Source organism: Vicia villosa, linkage group LG6 (genome assembly GCF_029867415.1).
Source record: "Vicia villosa cultivar HV-30 ecotype Madison, WI linkage group LG6, Vvil1.0, whole genome shotgun sequence".
Lineage (NCBI taxonomy): Eukaryota > Viridiplantae > Streptophyta > Magnoliopsida > Fabales > Fabaceae > Vicia > Vicia villosa.
Window position 1 is genome coordinate 74,475,349 of NC_081185.1, and position 17,851 is coordinate 74,493,199.

The 17,851-nt window shown below is 33.7% G+C and overlaps 2 protein-coding genes across 3 annotated transcripts; one reads left to right on the plus strand and one right to left on the minus strand.

The window, feature by feature from the left end:
• Positions 1-514: 514 nt before the first annotated feature.
• On the plus strand, positions 515-2,850 carry LOC131611664 (uncharacterized). The gene has a single exon (XM_058883587.1). It carries the CDS (start codon positions 698-700, stop codon positions 2,489-2,491), a length of 1,794 nt encoding a protein of 597 aa, XP_058739570.1. The 5' UTR covers positions 515-697; the 3' UTR covers positions 2,492-2,850.
• A 1,359-nt stretch (positions 2,851-4,209) lies between these two features.
• Positions 4,210-7,479, minus strand: LOC131609231 (RPM1-interacting protein 4-like). 2 transcript variants are annotated; one of them, XM_058880907.1, is made up of 4 exons: positions 7,301-7,479; positions 5,360-5,853; positions 4,824-5,012; positions 4,210-4,726 (listed from the first exon to the last, which is right to left on the minus strand). In XM_058880907.1, coding segments are annotated over exons 1-4 (714 nt in total). In that variant the 5' UTR covers positions 7,302-7,479; the 3' UTR covers positions 4,210-4,696. The 2 variants fall into 2 exon arrangements, with proteins under 2 accessions (XP_058736890.1, XP_058736889.1); XM_058880906.1 differs by having other exon boundaries at positions 5,360-5,914; positions 7,301-7,477.
• Between the last annotated feature and the right edge of the window lie 10,372 nt (positions 7,480-17,851).

Sequence of the window (17,851 nt, forward strand, 5' to 3'; positions counted from 1 at the left end):
TAATAAATTTAACTATTTATACAATTATTTGTATAAATGAGAATAAAAAGCAGATTATGAGATACCAACTATAACTGAGGTTTATTAACTCATCTGGATTCACGGGTAGATGTGAACATATCTATGAGATACCAACTATTATATAAATGTTTGATATATATAAAGGAATTTTGCAAGTCACAATTAGATACATGTAATGTGAAATTCCAACCAGACCCGTGCGACAGCACGGGTTTCCTACTAGTTTATAGAATAGTTTAAGAAAGAAAAATTATATACAACTCAAACGGGGCAAACAAAATACAAAGTTTTAAAAGACAAAATCAATGTCTCAAAACGACAGTTAAAAACTACTACTATACATCATCAGCAATCCAACAAACTCCCTTACCCTACACCTCCCCGCACCATATCACTCCTCACCCACATGGTCATCAAATATTATTATCCCCGCGTGTCAATTAAACACTTTCATTCAAATCCAAAACCAAACACCAAAAAATCCCCACCCGAAAAAATCAAAACAACCGCCAAAATTTCACACCGCGCCTCCAAAATTTTCAAAATTCCCCATTTTCACAAAAACCAAATCTCAAATTCAAATTTCCCAAACTCTTCAACAAAAACCTCACCTTAACCTAATTCCCCTCTTTCCACCATAACCACTTTCTCTCATAATCTCTCAATTCTCATTATTATGGTGAGAGAACACCGAGTCGACTCGTTCTACTCCAAACTCCGTAACTCAGCCCACTCCTCATCCTCCCCCGTTCTCATCTTCCCTTCAACCTCCGATGTCGATTCCCTCTGCGCTCTCAAAATCATTTTCAAAATCCTCGAATCCGATTCCATCCAATACGCTTGTTACCCAGTTTCTTCCTTCAGCGAGATTCACAGTTACGCTACTTCGACTCAAAACGACGGTCCCATCTCCGTCGTTTTAATCAACTGGGGCTGTCATAAAGATCTCCGCAAAATCCTGAAATTAGGTCCAAACGCTCGTATCTTCGTAATTGATAGTCACCGTCCGATTCATCTTCATAATCTCAGTGACCAAAATGAAACTGTCGTTGTTCTCTTTACTCAAGAGGATGAGAAACAAGCAGATCTGGCTTATGACTTCGAGTTTCCGCTTACCGCTTTAGCTAATGCTTCTACAACTATTGATTCGGACTCGTCTGAGTCCGAATCAGACTCCGATTCGGATTCAGATTCGGAGTCTGATTCCGATGAAGCGAGAAATAAAAGAAAAAGAAAGAGGGATTCGGAGGACGGTGAGAAAGATGAGGAGCAAAATCAAGATGCGGTTAAGCTGTATAGAAAGAGGAAGAGAGAGTATTATGGATTGGGAACCTTTCATGGGAAGCCTTCCGGTTGTTTGATGTATGAGCTAGCTCATTTTCTGAGGAAGAATACAGATGAATTGCTTTGGTTAGCTTGTGTTGCGTTGACGGATCAATTCGTGCACGAGAGGCTGAGTGATGAGAGGTATAGTGATGGAGTTATGGAGTTGGAGCAGTATATTAATAGTTCGGGTAATTTGGATGCGGTTAATTCAGTTACGCTCAAGGATGGGACGAAGATTAGGGCGCCGAATTCGTCGCGGATTGCTTATGAGGATGAGCCGAAGCTTATGCTGTTGCAGGAGTGGAATTTGTTTGATTCGATGCTTTGTAGTTCGTATATTGCTACGAAGTTGAAGACTTGGAGTGATAATGGGATGAAGAAGTTGAAGCTTTTGTTGGCGAGGATGGGGTTTGCACTTACGGATTGTCAGCAGAAGTTTCAGTATATGAATGTTGAGGTGAAGAGAAAGATGAAACGGGAGTTTGAGAAGTTTTTGCCTGAGTATGGGCTTACTGATTTTTATTACCGGGGTTTTTTGCGGATTCATGGTTATAGTTCGAGAGTTTCTGCTGCTGATGTTGTTTATGGTGTTACTGCGCTGTTGGAATCGTTTGTGAATTCGGATGGGTCTTGTGCTTCGATGCAATTCAATGTGGCGTTTGATGCTCTTTCGTTGAACAATGTTGATAAACTCAAAGCTGGGATGCAGCAAGCTATTAAGGTTCAGAGATCGATTTTGAGGCAGGGGAGTCTTGCGATTATGAAAAGCGGTTGCATTAGAAGTGGGAGGAAGTTTCGATGGGTGAAGCTTGAGGATTCGACGGATTCTAAATTGTTGGGGTACCCTCAAGCTTTGACGAAGTTTTGTTATTTTCTAATGGATGCTCTGAGAGAAAAGGGTGCGAGGATGAAGCCGTTGATTTGTGCTTGTGTGTCTCAGGATCCAAATAAAGTTCTTATTGTTGGGGTTTGCGGGAGGCCTCGTTTGGCTGCTGCTCAAGGGAATGCATTTGGGGTTGCGTTTAAAAGTGCGGCCGAGGACGTTGAAAGTGAGTTTTTCCATGAGTTGTTTGAGTCATCTTGGATTGTGTTAGAATCTAAATTTCTCAATTCTTTCATGGTTAAGTTGACTGAGAAACTTTGATGCTGTGTTGAGCCTGATATAACTCATTTATCTTAGTTTGTTGTATTAAGATTTATTGTATCCTTGTTTTAAACTGTAGTTTTTACACTGTTTTACCCCCATTCACTATCTGATTTGTTGACTTGTTACTTTCATGTAAACATATTAACATTACAATTGCAAATTGATGTTGAAATTGTGAATTCTTCCCGAACAAGGTTCGGTTCACATATCAAATTAACAGGGTTAGAATGTGATGTTGAAGATGAACTATTGTTGTAGAGTTTATTTTATTTTTCAAGTATTGTATGATAATATGAATTGGTTAAGTTCAGGTGTTGTCTGAAGTCCAATCATGTGAAAATTGTTTCTGGGTGTTTCTCTTTTTACAAGAATACTCAGTGAGAGATTAAGAGCAATATGTTTCAGGACTTGTGCTTACTGTGTTCTCTCTGTCTTTGTTGGTAATTTTAGTAACTATGTTTACTTATTTTTAGTTCTTTTTGAAGTTTTATACACCCTTCTTCTGGATCAGCCATTGCATTCTTTCTCTTATATGGGTTTTTGTTGTTTGAATTACATCAAGAGTTTCAGAAGTTTCAAGTTTTGATCTCATCCTTTCAACAAAATTGAATAGTTTCATAAGAATTTCCTTAACTTTTTTTGTATTCATTTTACTAGTGAATTTGCTGATCACAGAAAACAAGTTCAGTTTCTGAACTCATTAAACAATCTAATCTTGGTTGGAATTGACCATAATAGAGGTTTTTGTAGTTATACAACTTTACTATCCCATTTTGTGTGGAGTTTTAGGTCTATTTTAGTCTATCAGAACACTGTGTGGCCATTCCAGTTTGTAGAACCAACCAAGAACAATCATCTACAGCCGAGGTGATGACCATAACATGTAGATCATTCTGGCCATTAATCACATTTTGATCAGATGGTCTCGGTTCATCCACCAGATTAGATTTATGTTCCTATCTCCGTTCATCCACCAGATTTATGTTCCTGTCTCCCTAGAAATCCAAGACCCAGTTACACGAGCCTATAGAACATATCCTGTTCAATTAAGATTTATGTAATATCCTTTTTTGTGTGGAGATTTAGGTCTTATTTTTGAGTTTGCGAGAACACTCTCTGACGACCCCAGTTAGTAGAACCAACTAAGAACGATCGACAGCTGAGGTGATAACCACAACATGTGGAACATCCTGGCCGTTAATCACATGATTTTGGTTCATCCACCACTGTCAACTTAGAAATCAAGGACATAATAGTAACTTCTTTTGCTTTCTGCCCGCACAACTATTGCTTTCGGCAAATGCTTTTGATTGATTTTTTAGAGCAAAATTTCCACCATTCAAGAATTCTAAAGGAAACACTCTTCAAGAAATGCTAAGAAATGTACATTACAAGTGAAGCATAATCTAGCACAATTGTATAGATAAAGTGCTTGAGTCAAACAATAAAGGGTAAAGAGGAATGGCATGGGGGATTCAAGGTTAACAGAACAACTTCAAACACAAACTCATCTAAGAACCTACTTGATCTTCATTAACCAGTAAAAAAAACTACTTATGAAACAGTTTTTCTTATTGACTTGGACTATTTTTGAGTTAAACTACAGTAGTTCAGCTTCAAGATTAACACAATAAAACTGGAATCACACATCATTAAGTCATCATATAAGAATTATGTAACAAATATCATAGATCTCAGCTAAATACATATAAAAATTGAATCCAAATCAGGGCGGTTACTTACACAAAAGATCACAATCTAATGTGCAAATAAAGTTTACAGATCAAATAAAAGGAAGATACACAAAAGATCACAATCTTATGTGCAAATAAAGCTTACAGATCAAATAAAAGGAAGATACACGGGGATGCAAATTCAAGACAAAGGCACTTCGACACTGTTTCACCCCATGGAAAGAGCGCCTTTGATATTTACATATAAAATAGTAGAATTTAGATCCTCTAAAACAATGGGTGCATTTTGAAGAGTGAAGTGCAGATTAACTGCAACGAAATATTAGCACCTGCATAACAAACTATCAAATTGCTAAAATCTCAACCAATGATGGTTATAATCTTGCACTTTACCCTTTAAAGTACACCCCTCGTTATAAAGGAGTCAAATTATATGAGTGATTCACGCCTCACAACTGTTCACAACACTATTCTTTTCTTTTTCGAATAACATTCGAACTTTTAATAATCATTTTCTGCTCCAGAAAAAACAGCAACCCTGGAAAAGCAAGGACAAGAACAAATTAAAACGATGAAGCATCAATATAGTGACACAACTTATTACGTCTTAGTGAACAGGTGTTGTGAGTATATACCTGAGCTTTGTCACTTGGAGGTTGGTTACGGATAACATACGATCTCCCGTTCGGTGTGCCTGGTGCGTTTCCAGCCGTGTCTTGTTTTTCCTTGCGCACTTTGTCGAAAATGTGAGTGTAGCCATCAGCTGATGCAGGGTCATTCTCATCCCACTCACCAAACTTTGGAACAGCAGCACTTTTATCAGGCTGCCAAATCAATGTCATAAAACACACAAAAACTCAGAAATCATTTTTGAAGCGAAGTTCGATTAAGATTCAGAAGTTAAAGGCTACAAAAAATTGCAATGGTTGGTGCAATATATATTAAAGATTTTACATTTCCTGTAATGTCTCTGTTCCTGTTCCTTTTTCAGTGCCGTTTGAAGTTGTTTTACACAAACCAGGTAAATAGGTTAATTATTAACAAAACAATAGTTAATGCTGCATGAACTTTGAAAACGACTAATAAATCGGAACAATTTCTTTTCAAAGACAGTTAAAAAGGAATGAAGGAAATACGTGATAAGATCAAGATGACAAAAAAGAAAACTAACATTTTCATCCTCTCGATTGACTGATCTCAATCGAGATCTTCCCGGTGTACCGTGACTGCTCTCATATGAATTCTTTCCTTCCCAAGAAGGGCTATCTCTGCCAGGGGTTTTAGCCTGGCGATGAAGAGGTGAACGTTCGACACTGTACTCCGAGCCAGCAGTACTTTGTCTTGAAGGTCTTCTGCGGTTATCAGCAGAAACAACTCCAGGACGATGGACGGAATCACCAGCACTCTTGTTGTTTGAACTTTCATTGCGAGCTGGCGAGTTAACAGATTGCTTAAGATCACTGTCTTCCTTGTTTTTTTGTAACTCATTATGTGCTGGTCTCGCTGATCCTTTTTCAGATATATTCTCTGAGTGAACTCTTGGCTTTGGAGGAATTACATCAGCAGAAGATGAATTTGGAAGATCTAAATCTGCATTTTCCTCAGGGTCATTCGGATTGATCATTTTAGTGCCAGGTCGAGTTTTCCGGGCTTTGTCAAAATACACTGTATACGGAACATCATTTTCAGCTTCCCAATTGCCAAACTTTGGAACATGAGAACGTTGCTGTAAAATTGAGACACGTTGAAGGGATCCTATTAAGTAAAGTTTCAACAAATAAACCCTCATACAAGCTATGAAGCGAAGCACGAACACCTCTAGGAGAAAGCATGTCACGGTGTCCGACACACGTCACTTTCCGACACTTGCACGACACCCATATGATACGTGTCAAATAAATCAGACAACTATCGGAAAAGTCAAACAAGTGTCCCCCTAAAAAATTGTTTTTTTCTTTGCTTAGGCACTCTTTGAATCGGTGTGACACTTGTATGACATCCGTATGACACTCATACAACACGTGTCGGACAATTCAGACCAATGTTTCAAAAAGAAATTGTCTTTCTCTTTGCTTCATTCAGACAATTCAGACCAATGTTTCAAAAAGATCTTTACTTTAACACACCTTATACATGTCTTGAAAAAATATCATACCCATCTAAAAGGGTTAAACATGTATTGAAACAATGTTATCAACGAAGAATTAAAGACATTAATTTTGATTAGAACTGTTTTATTTCTTTTGATAAAAAATGGATAAATGAAGCTAAAATCTTATCATATATGTAGTGGTGTTTGTGACCTATGTTTTTTAACATTATCAGTGTCAGAGTATCCGAATTGTGTCCTGGTATCCATGTCAGATTGCATTCTTTATAGCATACAAGTATCAAATGCTAACAAACATGCTTCTTGTACTAGAATCAGAGTTAATAATAGGTAAATAATATAACAAGGTACTAATTTATCCATATTCCTCCATTTACTCATTGATAACCCTTCTAAGATTGATTCCAAAAAAAAAATCCAATAAGGAAAATCAAACTAAATATTACCCAAAGTACCCTATTCAATTCAAGCCATTCATCTCCCTTTAGAATTCCCAAAACATGTAAATTTCATCTAAGAACAATTTTTCATCAATTCTCAACAAGTGAAAAGCCTTTTCCATTTTTACTTTCATGCCCATACCTTTCTAAAAGCTATAAATAGTAACAATTTTCAAGTGCAAACACTATTACACCTCAAAGACTATAAATAGTAAGTCACATGTTTCAACCTAAAGTGTCGGTGATGGTGTTCCATAGAAACAACCTCATCATGGTTCAAATAAGCAGCAAAATAAGTTACTTATGGTTGGTTTATCAGCAGATGAATTAGCATACCAAACCCAAAAGATAAATCAAATTTTGGTCAACTACATCAATAATCAAGTCATCAGGATAACAATCAAGAGATTGAAAGGGGAAAAAAAACAAAATTGACATAGAAAAAGATTACAACATAATGCAAAAGATTTGAAACTAAAGTTCCTTAAATCAGAATAAAAGTGCCCAAAAACAAGGATCAAAACAATTGACAAAGAGGAGAGAGAAAGTAGAAGAAACTCACTGTTGACATCTGATAGTGAAGAAAGCTTGAGAAAATAGGGACAACCCAAAATTTGTAGAGGTGAATTGTTGAAGAAAGTTGAGATTTTTGGTTGGATCAGAGACAATAAAGATGAGAGCTCAGAGAACCCAGGAAACTGTTCCGTACAGTTCAAAGACTCAATAAGAGAATGAAGGAAAAAACAAAAGACTTTTGTGTTAGAGAGAGGTTTATGAACCGGTTACCGGCGCCACCGGTAATGTTTGACTGTCTATGACTATGTAATGTAAAATTGAAAATTGAAAATGTTGGTATTGTTTAGTCATAATCATGATTTAAATTAATTTAAAATATATTGTGTTTTTAAATATTTTTTTTGATTAAATATATTTTCTCATGCTCTTAGCTAAAATTATACTTTTTAGTTCTTATAAAATTAATTGATTTTTTTTTATTGTAAAAAGCTAATATGTTTCATTAAAAACAAATGATCAATACAAAATGATTAATATAATAAGGATGTCAAATAAAAAAATGAATTATCACTAGTATTATATAAATTTGTTAGTGCAAGTATATAAAATATATTTTATATAATATGAATTAAGAGTTACATGGAACAATTTTTTTTATAAAATATACTTATCAAGTTACATGGAACAATTTTTTTCTCCTTTTTAGAAAAATGGACATAAGAGTTAGTGCAAAAAATCTATAAAATATGAATTAATTAAAATTAGAGCCAAAATACAAGTTAAGAAATTTATTTTTAGTGGACATAAGAGTTAGTGCAAAAAGTCGATAAAATACGAATTAATTAAAATTAGGGTAATGCTAACTTGTGCCTCAAAGGCACAAGTTAAGAAATTTACTTTTAGAAATTTTGTTTTAAAAAATATAATAAAAAAATTAATTTTATACTTTCATTAAAATTAATTTACAAGTTTTAAAATATTTTTTCTTCAGTTAATTTTTAATTTGTGCCCTTAGAACACAAGTTAGCATTACCCTTACAATTAAATTAAATTTAATGTTGTCTTGAACATGGAGTAATAGTTGAATCAAGTTATTACTCCTTTAGCATCTAAAATCATAGTTGGCTTAAAGTCCGTGATTCTTCAATATTGATAATATTTATGATATTGAAAATAATAAAAATGAGTTGGAAAATTTTAAAAATAAAGTGGGAAGAGATTCATCCTGATTAAAAAAAGTGAAAATAATTTAAACATTTATAAATAAAAGAATCGGCATATTTATCATCTTAAAATTTTGAATAGGTATGTGTGATATCGCTCATAAAATATATTAATCATAAAAAAAATCCTAACATAAAAATATTGTTTTTTTGTTGATCCACGAATTAATAGTTCCAAAATAAGAGAAATTGAAAATTGAAATTACAATATTTATACATTTATAAACATATAATTTTTAAAGCTCATATCTCCATTCATCTACATGCAAACATTTTAAGTCATACTATTAAGTTATCATATATTTTTTTTTAAAAAAAATATATATTATTGAATTATTTTGCAAGTATATTTGAATATTGTTAAAAGTTTTTTACAAAAAACTTCAATATCTAATTCATAACTCCAAATATTGTTACTTTTTATTTGAATTTTTAGTATTTAAAACTTTTTATATGTAATTAATCTCAAGTAATAAAATTGAATTTTTAGTATTTAAAAATTTATAGGTAATTAATCTCAAGTAAAAAAAAAATGAATTTTTTATAAAGCACTTTTTTTATAATACTCTAAGCATGTTTGGAAAAAATGGTTCAAAAGTATATGTTGATTTGACAACAAAGATAAATCTGTTTGCATGGAAATATTATAGAAACAAAAAAGTAATTTTTTTTTTTAACTTGAACCAAAAATAAAATTCGGTTCTAAATAATGAGCAATAATCTTTGAATCCAATTCAAACAGCAATCTATAAAAAAAACCACTTGTTAATCATAGACGTGTGGATTTTGTTTGTTGCGAAATAAAAAAAAAAAGAATTATCACTAGTATTATATAAATTTGCATGCAAGTATATACAATATATTTCATATAATAATTTATTATATTATTCATTAATTGTTTGCAACTACAATTTTCAAACGTAATATACCTCCCTAAGAACGTGCCTAGCTGCTAAGTTTAGGTAGGAATTTCTCTTTGAACATATTTTAATATTACAACTGACTAATGTCATTAGGCTAATTTGTCCCCACATGACCGTTTAATTAATAATATTTCCCTAAACAAGTAGGTTAGTTTATGCACATTGGAATCATATAAATAAATTTACAAAAATATGTATGCATGCAAAAAATATGAAACTTCTAAACAAATAATTTATTCAAATTATATCATATTAAGACAATTTTATATGAATACTTTTACCGAATTATATTATGCAGTTTAATATAATTAATTATTCATAATAATATTTTACATTAGATGAGTTATTTATTATATAATGGTGAAAATGTGGGTCCCTCTTGTTTAGAATTTATAATTGCACAATAGTCCCACACCAGCTGTGTATGGGCCGGCCGGGCCACTAGGTTGTTGGATGTTTATTATAGTAAGTAGTTGAATGTAAAATAGCAAAATAAATTAGCATTAATTTTTTTAAATACAGCTTTTATAAGACTATTAAAACCTTAAATTTAGACTTAACAAAAAAGAATTTATGGACGAGGAAAGCGGTTGGAAAGTGAGCTAAAGATTTCAATATGGCTCTAAAACCTTCTAAAAGAAAATCAAGATAGTGATCAACCTTGATGATACGTGGTTTTTTTTTCTTTTTCTCTCCTTCGCTTTTCTTCTCCTTCTGTTTCTACAGGGGTATGAGTGTCTTGTGGTCTAACATTACATCATTTGTGTAGGTTTGTGCTTTTGGGATTTTTTCGTGTTTTGTTCGGTTTCTTTTTCGGGTAGACTGAGTTTTTTTCTCGATGGTTTCTCTCTTGCTTCTAGTGTGTTGTTTTTCGCGCGGAGTGATTTTTTCTCTCTAGGGTTCCTCTCTTGCTTTTGGTGTGTTTTGGTCTCGATTTTGTCCTCTTTCCGCGCCGCCTTATGGTGCTCTTGTCCTCTGTCTGCGTCGTCTTTTTGACGGCTCAACCATGGAAATCCAAGAAACTGTATAAAATATCTCCGAAACAACCAAGCCCTTCAAATAAATCCTATACAAAGTCCCATAATCAATCTACGACGAAACTACAACACTGTCAACAATCATAATCAGAGTTCAAAGTACAGTCCTAACATTAATTCTAGCAACACAAAAAAGTCTGCAGATCAAGAAGATGATGTGGAAGATGACTATTGTGTTTAGGATGAAATAGACGTTAGGGACGAGTTAAAAGAAAACCTAAAAGCTCTAATTGGAAATTCTTATCAGATAAGTCGATGCACAAGAATTCCCAATCTGCATGGCTGGCAAGTATATGATGTGATCCTAAAGGGGTCAAAATTATTGATTTGAAAGCGATATTACATTATATCTCCATGGACAACGATATGGGCACCAAGAAACTCCTTAAGGGATTTTCAAAAAAGTTTGGCTCTCAATAAAACACTAGATCCAAGAGTTTGAATCCCAAGAAGAACAATTTCACAAGGTTCTAGTCTGGATCCAGCTATGGGGTATTCCACATAAAATTAAAACCCCTCAAATGGGTAAGATTGGGGAAAATTGGGCAAGTTATGGAATTAAGCTTGTACATGTTCCCAAATAACTCTTTTTCTATTAAGATCAAGGTGCTATTGGATGTCAAGAAACTGCTTAAGGTTGGTATCCACATAGGAAATAAAAATGAAGGCACAAACTAGATTGAGTTCCGTTACGAGAGAATACATATGTTCTACTTTAATTGTGGCATAGGGGGGCATAATGAGGAATTATGCCCCTCTGAATTCCAAAAAGCTCTCTACCCTGATTTGCCAAACCCCTATGGGAGCTGGCTCAGATCCACATAATGTAGTAGGAAAGTGAAAGAACCAATGGATAATTCTAAAAACCAATGGACTGACTTCTTGAGAAGTAGAGTTATTAGAGGAAACTCATGTATCAAGTACTACATTTATTCATTCATTTGGTCAAGTATCAAGCCTCATTTTCAAACTCTATTATCCAACTCTACCTGGCTCTTAGGCAATGGTTGTATAATCAATTTTTGGACTCAATGTTGGTCTAAGGTGGGTTGTTTGATGAATTTTCTTAATATACCTCAACAATTGAACCATAAGCTTAAATCCAAAGTTGAAGATTTCATTATCAATGACCAATGGTCTATCCTTTTCGAATTGCAATCCATGTTTCGAAATCTAAATGATCTTGTCCACAAAGTGGTCGTTCCCAACGAAGCTAAAGAAGATAAATTAATTTGGAATTACTCTACCTCAGGTGTGTTATCTCTTCATGATGCTTACTGTTTCACTTGCATAACTCACCAACCTTTGCCTTCACTACGCCAAAAATGATTTTTGGTAGAACACTATAGGCAGCGCTGCTATATGTCCCGAGAAAAATTTAAATTTTAAAATTATATACATTAAACATCACTTTATGAAAAAGCGCTGCCTAAAGTTGAGAGCAAGCGCTGCCATAGGCCCGAAGGTCCCACATTAGAAAGCGCTTTAATAAAGTGTTGCCATAGGCCCAACAATAAGCGCTGCTATATGTCCAACAATAGAAAGCGCTGCCATAGGCCCAACAATAAGCGCTGCTATATGTCCAACAATAGAAAGCGCTGCCATAGGCCCAACAATAAGAAGCATTGCTATAGAACTAAAGCGCTGCTAAATCCACACTTTAGAAAGCGCTTTCTGAAAGCACTGCCTAAAGTCATTTATAATAGAATTAAAAAAAAAACAGTCTAGGTTTTGCTCGTGTTACTTTTCTGTTTTCTTCTTCTCCCAAATGCGCTCATCTCTTTCGTTCTCTCTTCTCCACGAAATCCACCGTCGCCGCTGCTCTGCCGTTTTTGGCAACCCTTCGTCCAATACCAACACGAAAGCCACTGTCCCATCCTTCACTTTTCTCCATGAAAGCCACCGCCCCAGGTTCAGAAGCAAGGTTCAAAATTGTTTCATCTTCAAAAATCGGTAAACTTCTCATCACCATTTTCATTATTTTTTGGTTTTCCATAAAAAACACTTCATCTTCAAAATATGTTCCAGGTTCATCATTAAAATCAATTCATCTTCAAGATTGCCCTAATTTCTTCAAGTTCGATTATAGTTTCAGGTTCGATTGTAGTTTTTGATGGATGAATGTATGAGTTTCATGTTTCTTATAGTTAATTTTCTTAATCATGATTCATAATGCATAGTTATTTAGAAACAATAAGAAAGAGTAATCTTATGAAATCATATTGGAAGTGAAAAAAGCTCGGTTTGCTTTTGTTTTTTCATGTTAAGTGACTCTAATTTCATGTTTGTGTTAATTGCATTGTTGGTTTAATCTGTATATTAATAAAGATTTATGATTTAATGGAAAGTTAATAGTATCCTGTTAATCTTTTGCCATTGGCATTTTGCTTATGCTTACTTTGAATTCAAGTTTTCATGTTTCTAACTAAAACTGAACAATAACATGAGTTTTTGAGCTTTAATTTGTTGATGGTGGTGGCTTCCCAGATTTGATTTGTTTGATTTTAGCTTGCTTTGAAATCAATTTTCTACGTTTCAATTTTGGATTGAATAATAGCATGAGTTTCTTTGGTTTTAGTTTCATTTGTGAATTGAAATCCTTGAATAATCACAATTACTTCTTCGAAGAGGTTAGTTTCTTCATTGTTTTTCCATTTTAAATGTTTTGTTGTCAGCATTACATGGTCCTTTTTGTTTTAAATATTGTGTTACTCATCATCACTGCACTTATCTATGTGATTGGAACAAGAGATTGTAACAAGATATTCTGAATGGTGGTACTCGTCTTATACCTATGAAGGCAAACATTTTTGGTTATGAATACATGGAAGCAATTGGTAGAGAGGATATGGACCAAGTTTTTAAACATTTGGAATTAGGCCTCGGTGTTATCGATACATACATCAGGTATACCCCAATAAACTTTGTTTAATTAAATGAACAATTTATATACTCATTTCAATGAATATAGTCTAATGTTAATGATGTTTTTATTTAAGATTTCTGTATGACAAAGTGACGCGCCCGCGTGGATTAGAAGAAAGATTCACTTTCTTAGGTCCCAACACTGTCAACTCAGGGTTAATCATACCAAAACCAGATGATGTCATAGCGTATGTACTCAGTTTATTTGTGGCCAACAAAGATACATAAAAGTTGTACTTTTTACAGTATAATACTGGCAACGGGTCAAATTTTCATCCTAAATTTATCTATTATAATTTTTTGTTTTTTGACGTTGTGTAGAAACTTTCCATCTAACCTTTGTTTAATCTTACAGTGGACACTGGTTATTGGTTGCGATTAATCCTGTAAGAGAAATTGTATATTATCTGGATTCGTTAGACAATGATTGGACAACATACCCATATTTGAAGATGACGATTGATACGTAAGTGAGATTGTTCTAAATATTCGTGTGTGTATTTATTTATCTATGTGAGATTGTTCTAAATAGTCATTTATTTTTTATTATAGCGTTCTACAAGATTTTCGATTACAAAGAGATATTCAAGTAGCAAAGAATAGAGCCAACAACATTACATGGATCAAAGTGCAGGTATATTTTCACAATTTTTATTATATTAATGATGATACTTGATAAAACAAGTTAAGGGATATATCCTGATATATATATATATATATATATATATATATATATATATATATATATATATATATATATATATATATATATATATATATATATATATATATATATATATATATATATATATATATATATATATATATATATATATCTGTATTTTCTTTATGTGTAGTGTCCTCGTTAGCGTAATGGTATAGATTACGGTTATTTCATCTTGAGGTTTATGAAAGAAACTCTTCTTTTGGATCGAATAGAGATTCCATCCACAATATGGATTTTTAACTTAGGAATTATTTTAATATTTCTCATAAAATGGCATAGTGTTTTAACTAAATCACATACTATGTTATATTATTATCTAGTACTTTGACGAATTCAAGTGTGTTGATTATTTAAAAGATCAATTGGATGAACTTATGGAGGAATGGTGTCAATTCATTATGGAGTTGAGAATTTTATAAGGTATACTGTCTTTCTTTCATTGATGAGAATTTTGAGTATAACTTTTGAGTATAAATTCGAATAAGTTTTGTTTTATCATGATATGAATTTCGATCTTTTGGTTTTGTTTCAGGTTATAGGTGCAAATGTAGTAGATAGAGCTAACAAGTTCATTGTTGTTATTTTTTAGAAATTCTCGAAGATAGTAATATGTAGATTTAGCATTTTAGAATTTTCAAGTTGTGTCATCAATTTTTCAAGTTGTTGTTGTATATATCATCAATTATATATATGTAGATTTTTGTATATGTAAATTTGGTGCATATTTATTGGATTGAAGTTACCAAATCTGGTGTAAAATGTGGTGAAAACCTGGTGCAAAATATGGTGAAAATTTATTTTATATATTGGACAGCGCTTTCTGTAAGTGAAAATAAGTCTTATATTAAAAAAATTTCGTGAACATTAGACAACGCTTAAAGAGAAAAGCGTTGTCTAAAGTGGGGAAAAGCGCCGCCTAAAGTGGGAAAGCGATGCCTAAAAGATAACCAAAAGCGCTGTCTAAAGAGAAAGCGCTGCTAAAGGGGTACTCTCCAAAGCGTCGTCTAAAGGGGTGCACCAGAAAGCGCTTTTAAAGTCAAAGCGCTGTCTAAAAGGGACATATAGCAGCGCTTTTACATTAATCTAAAGTGCTGCCTTTACTTATAGTAGCGTTGGTTTAGGCAACGCTTTAAAGCACTGTCTATGGCCAAAAAAGGCACCGTCTCTGTGCTTGTTTGGCATAGTGTTTGGGCCAAGCTTATCTAGAATTCAGCTATTCCCCCTTCACACTTCAGTCTCATCTGGAGGATTATCCATAGGAAACCTACTAATGACAATCTTGCAACCAGAGATTGTCAGCCGCCCTCTATGTGGTCCTTGTGTAACAAGGCTTCTTAATCTTCTAGGCATCTTTGTGTGGACTATTTTTTTGCCAAAAATTTATTGAATTGACTGCAGAATATCTTAAACCATGCCATTGATTTTACCTCCTTCACCAGTTCTCTTAATATTGGTAAACAAAGGATGGAATCCTCAATGTGCTTTGGTCATCACTACATCAATCATTGCTTCTTATAGAACAAACTGGTACTATAGAAATTACTTAAGATTCAAGGGTACATACAGAACTCACAATGACATCATCTCTAGCATTATTGCTTTAGTTGCTCTAACAGAAAATTCTATTGATCTTGCAACTGGTCCTTCTGTAACACCCCAATTTTATCCCGGTAATTAAAATGCAGAAATCAGAGTATTTTAAAAACTATCGACAAGCATTTGGGATATCACAATCACTTCATATAAACAACACATAATCAGATACACGTCACCTCAATCTCAATGGATCACAAACGACTTATATCAGTTCTAAGAACAAACCAACTTTTATTTAATATGCAGCGGAATCATAACATTCGACTTTATAAACAAATCATCTTTGTTCAATCAGAAACAACTTTAAAACATCATAGTACTTCTTAGAACTCAACAACTTATATCTTCACTACATGAAACAACAAAATAAACATCCTCCCGAGTGCTACGTATCAGAGCGACACACCAACTAGACTCGATGAAGCTACAAACTTCCACATATATATTTGAGTACCTGCCCATTTCCCTTGGTAGGGGAAACATCTGCAGAAAGGGTGAGATATCAAACTATATAAATAGGATTATGATAAATTATATTTTAGGTAAAGAATATCAATGAATCACCGCTTCACACAACATCAACATAAATAACATCATCAATGAATAGCCATGATATAAACATATAAGCATCTTCAACAAGTCAACATATAAGCATATTCAACAAGTCAATATATAAGCATCACAATACATAAATGTCATACCCCAAAATTTGCCCATTATATTTCATGATAATTGAGCTCAGTTAATCTCTACAGGCTCACTCTCCTCCTAAGCAATGAAGGTGAAACCAAAAGTATCTTTTAGAAGACTCTTTGAGGTTTCTAAAATGTACAAAAAACGCCTTCATGTGATAAAAAATGAGAGAGATAGGACTTATACAAGTTGATCGATTTTCAAGGAAGGCGTAAAAACCTAAGTGAAGAATTTTGTATTTTTAAGTAATGGGCCATATTCTTTCAATCACCCACGAAAATACAAACCTATTAAAAGCCCAAGAACCATTTGATAAGTTTATTTTTATTTTTTTATTATATTTATTTTGATTTATTCATTTAAAATCAATATAAATTAAATAAAATTAAAATAAATTAGAATCAAATCATATTAAAACTTTCCATTCACATCACATGTCCAAATTTATCCCATGGCTTCACTTACACGTGAAAAAGAGCACCAAAATAGATTTTCAACAAAATTGGAAAGGTTTCATGCACACATAAAGAACAAATATTTTTTTCAATCAATTGGCTTGATCTTTCTCCAATTTTATTTGACCTATTTCGTCCCATATATAAGCATAAGAGTGCAGCCTCACTCAATCACGAAAACCTAGCCCCAAACCCCCCTTACTCAAAGTTCAAAAATCAACCAAAAACTTGAAATTTCGTATTACAGTTTGCAGCCATTCTCAACACCAACCATCCATCCAAAGCTTCTCAAGAGATCTGAACCATTACATAGGGCCAGGGACGCAAGAAATCCAAATCACCATGGATGAGTTCGTGAGAGTTTTTTGTTCGTAACCGTACATACATGCCTTTTTAGGCCAAAATAATTGCTCCACTGAACTCATGGCATGATTTTATGTAGGATTGGATCCTATTTATTCTGGTTAATCGCGTTTTTATGCAGGTTTAATTGTTCCCGAATTAGCCACGAAAAAGCCCTAAAAAACATAGCAAAATCGAAGCTTTTTCGTAGCAAATTAAGTTGCAGGTTTTTGAAGGTGGAGAGGTTGAAGGAGACACGCGTGTCGCTGCGCAGTTGGACAGTCAAAAAGTCACCCACGAACCTGAAAGCTGATTGGCCGCGCGTGGGATTCCATTGATTTACGTTGTTTTCTTTTATTTCTTGCTTCGTATTCATTTATTAAACAGATTAACATTATAGCAGGGTTGGTGGAAAGGCAAAGACCATCGGCACGAACGCGTGGTTCGATCCTCGCGCGGGTCAATTTTTTTCCTTTTATTTTCTTACAATTGGTAACTCCTAGATCATATGCGCTTTGGTCCACACACAACCTTGATACACCTTCAGATCCAACCCTTGGATTTCCATGGACAAAGATCTAATGCACGGAGGCGAAGATGCACCATAGACGCACAGGGAAGAGAAGCAGGGGATAAGGCGCTCTGTGTTTCTTTATTATTTTTATTTTTCTTTCTC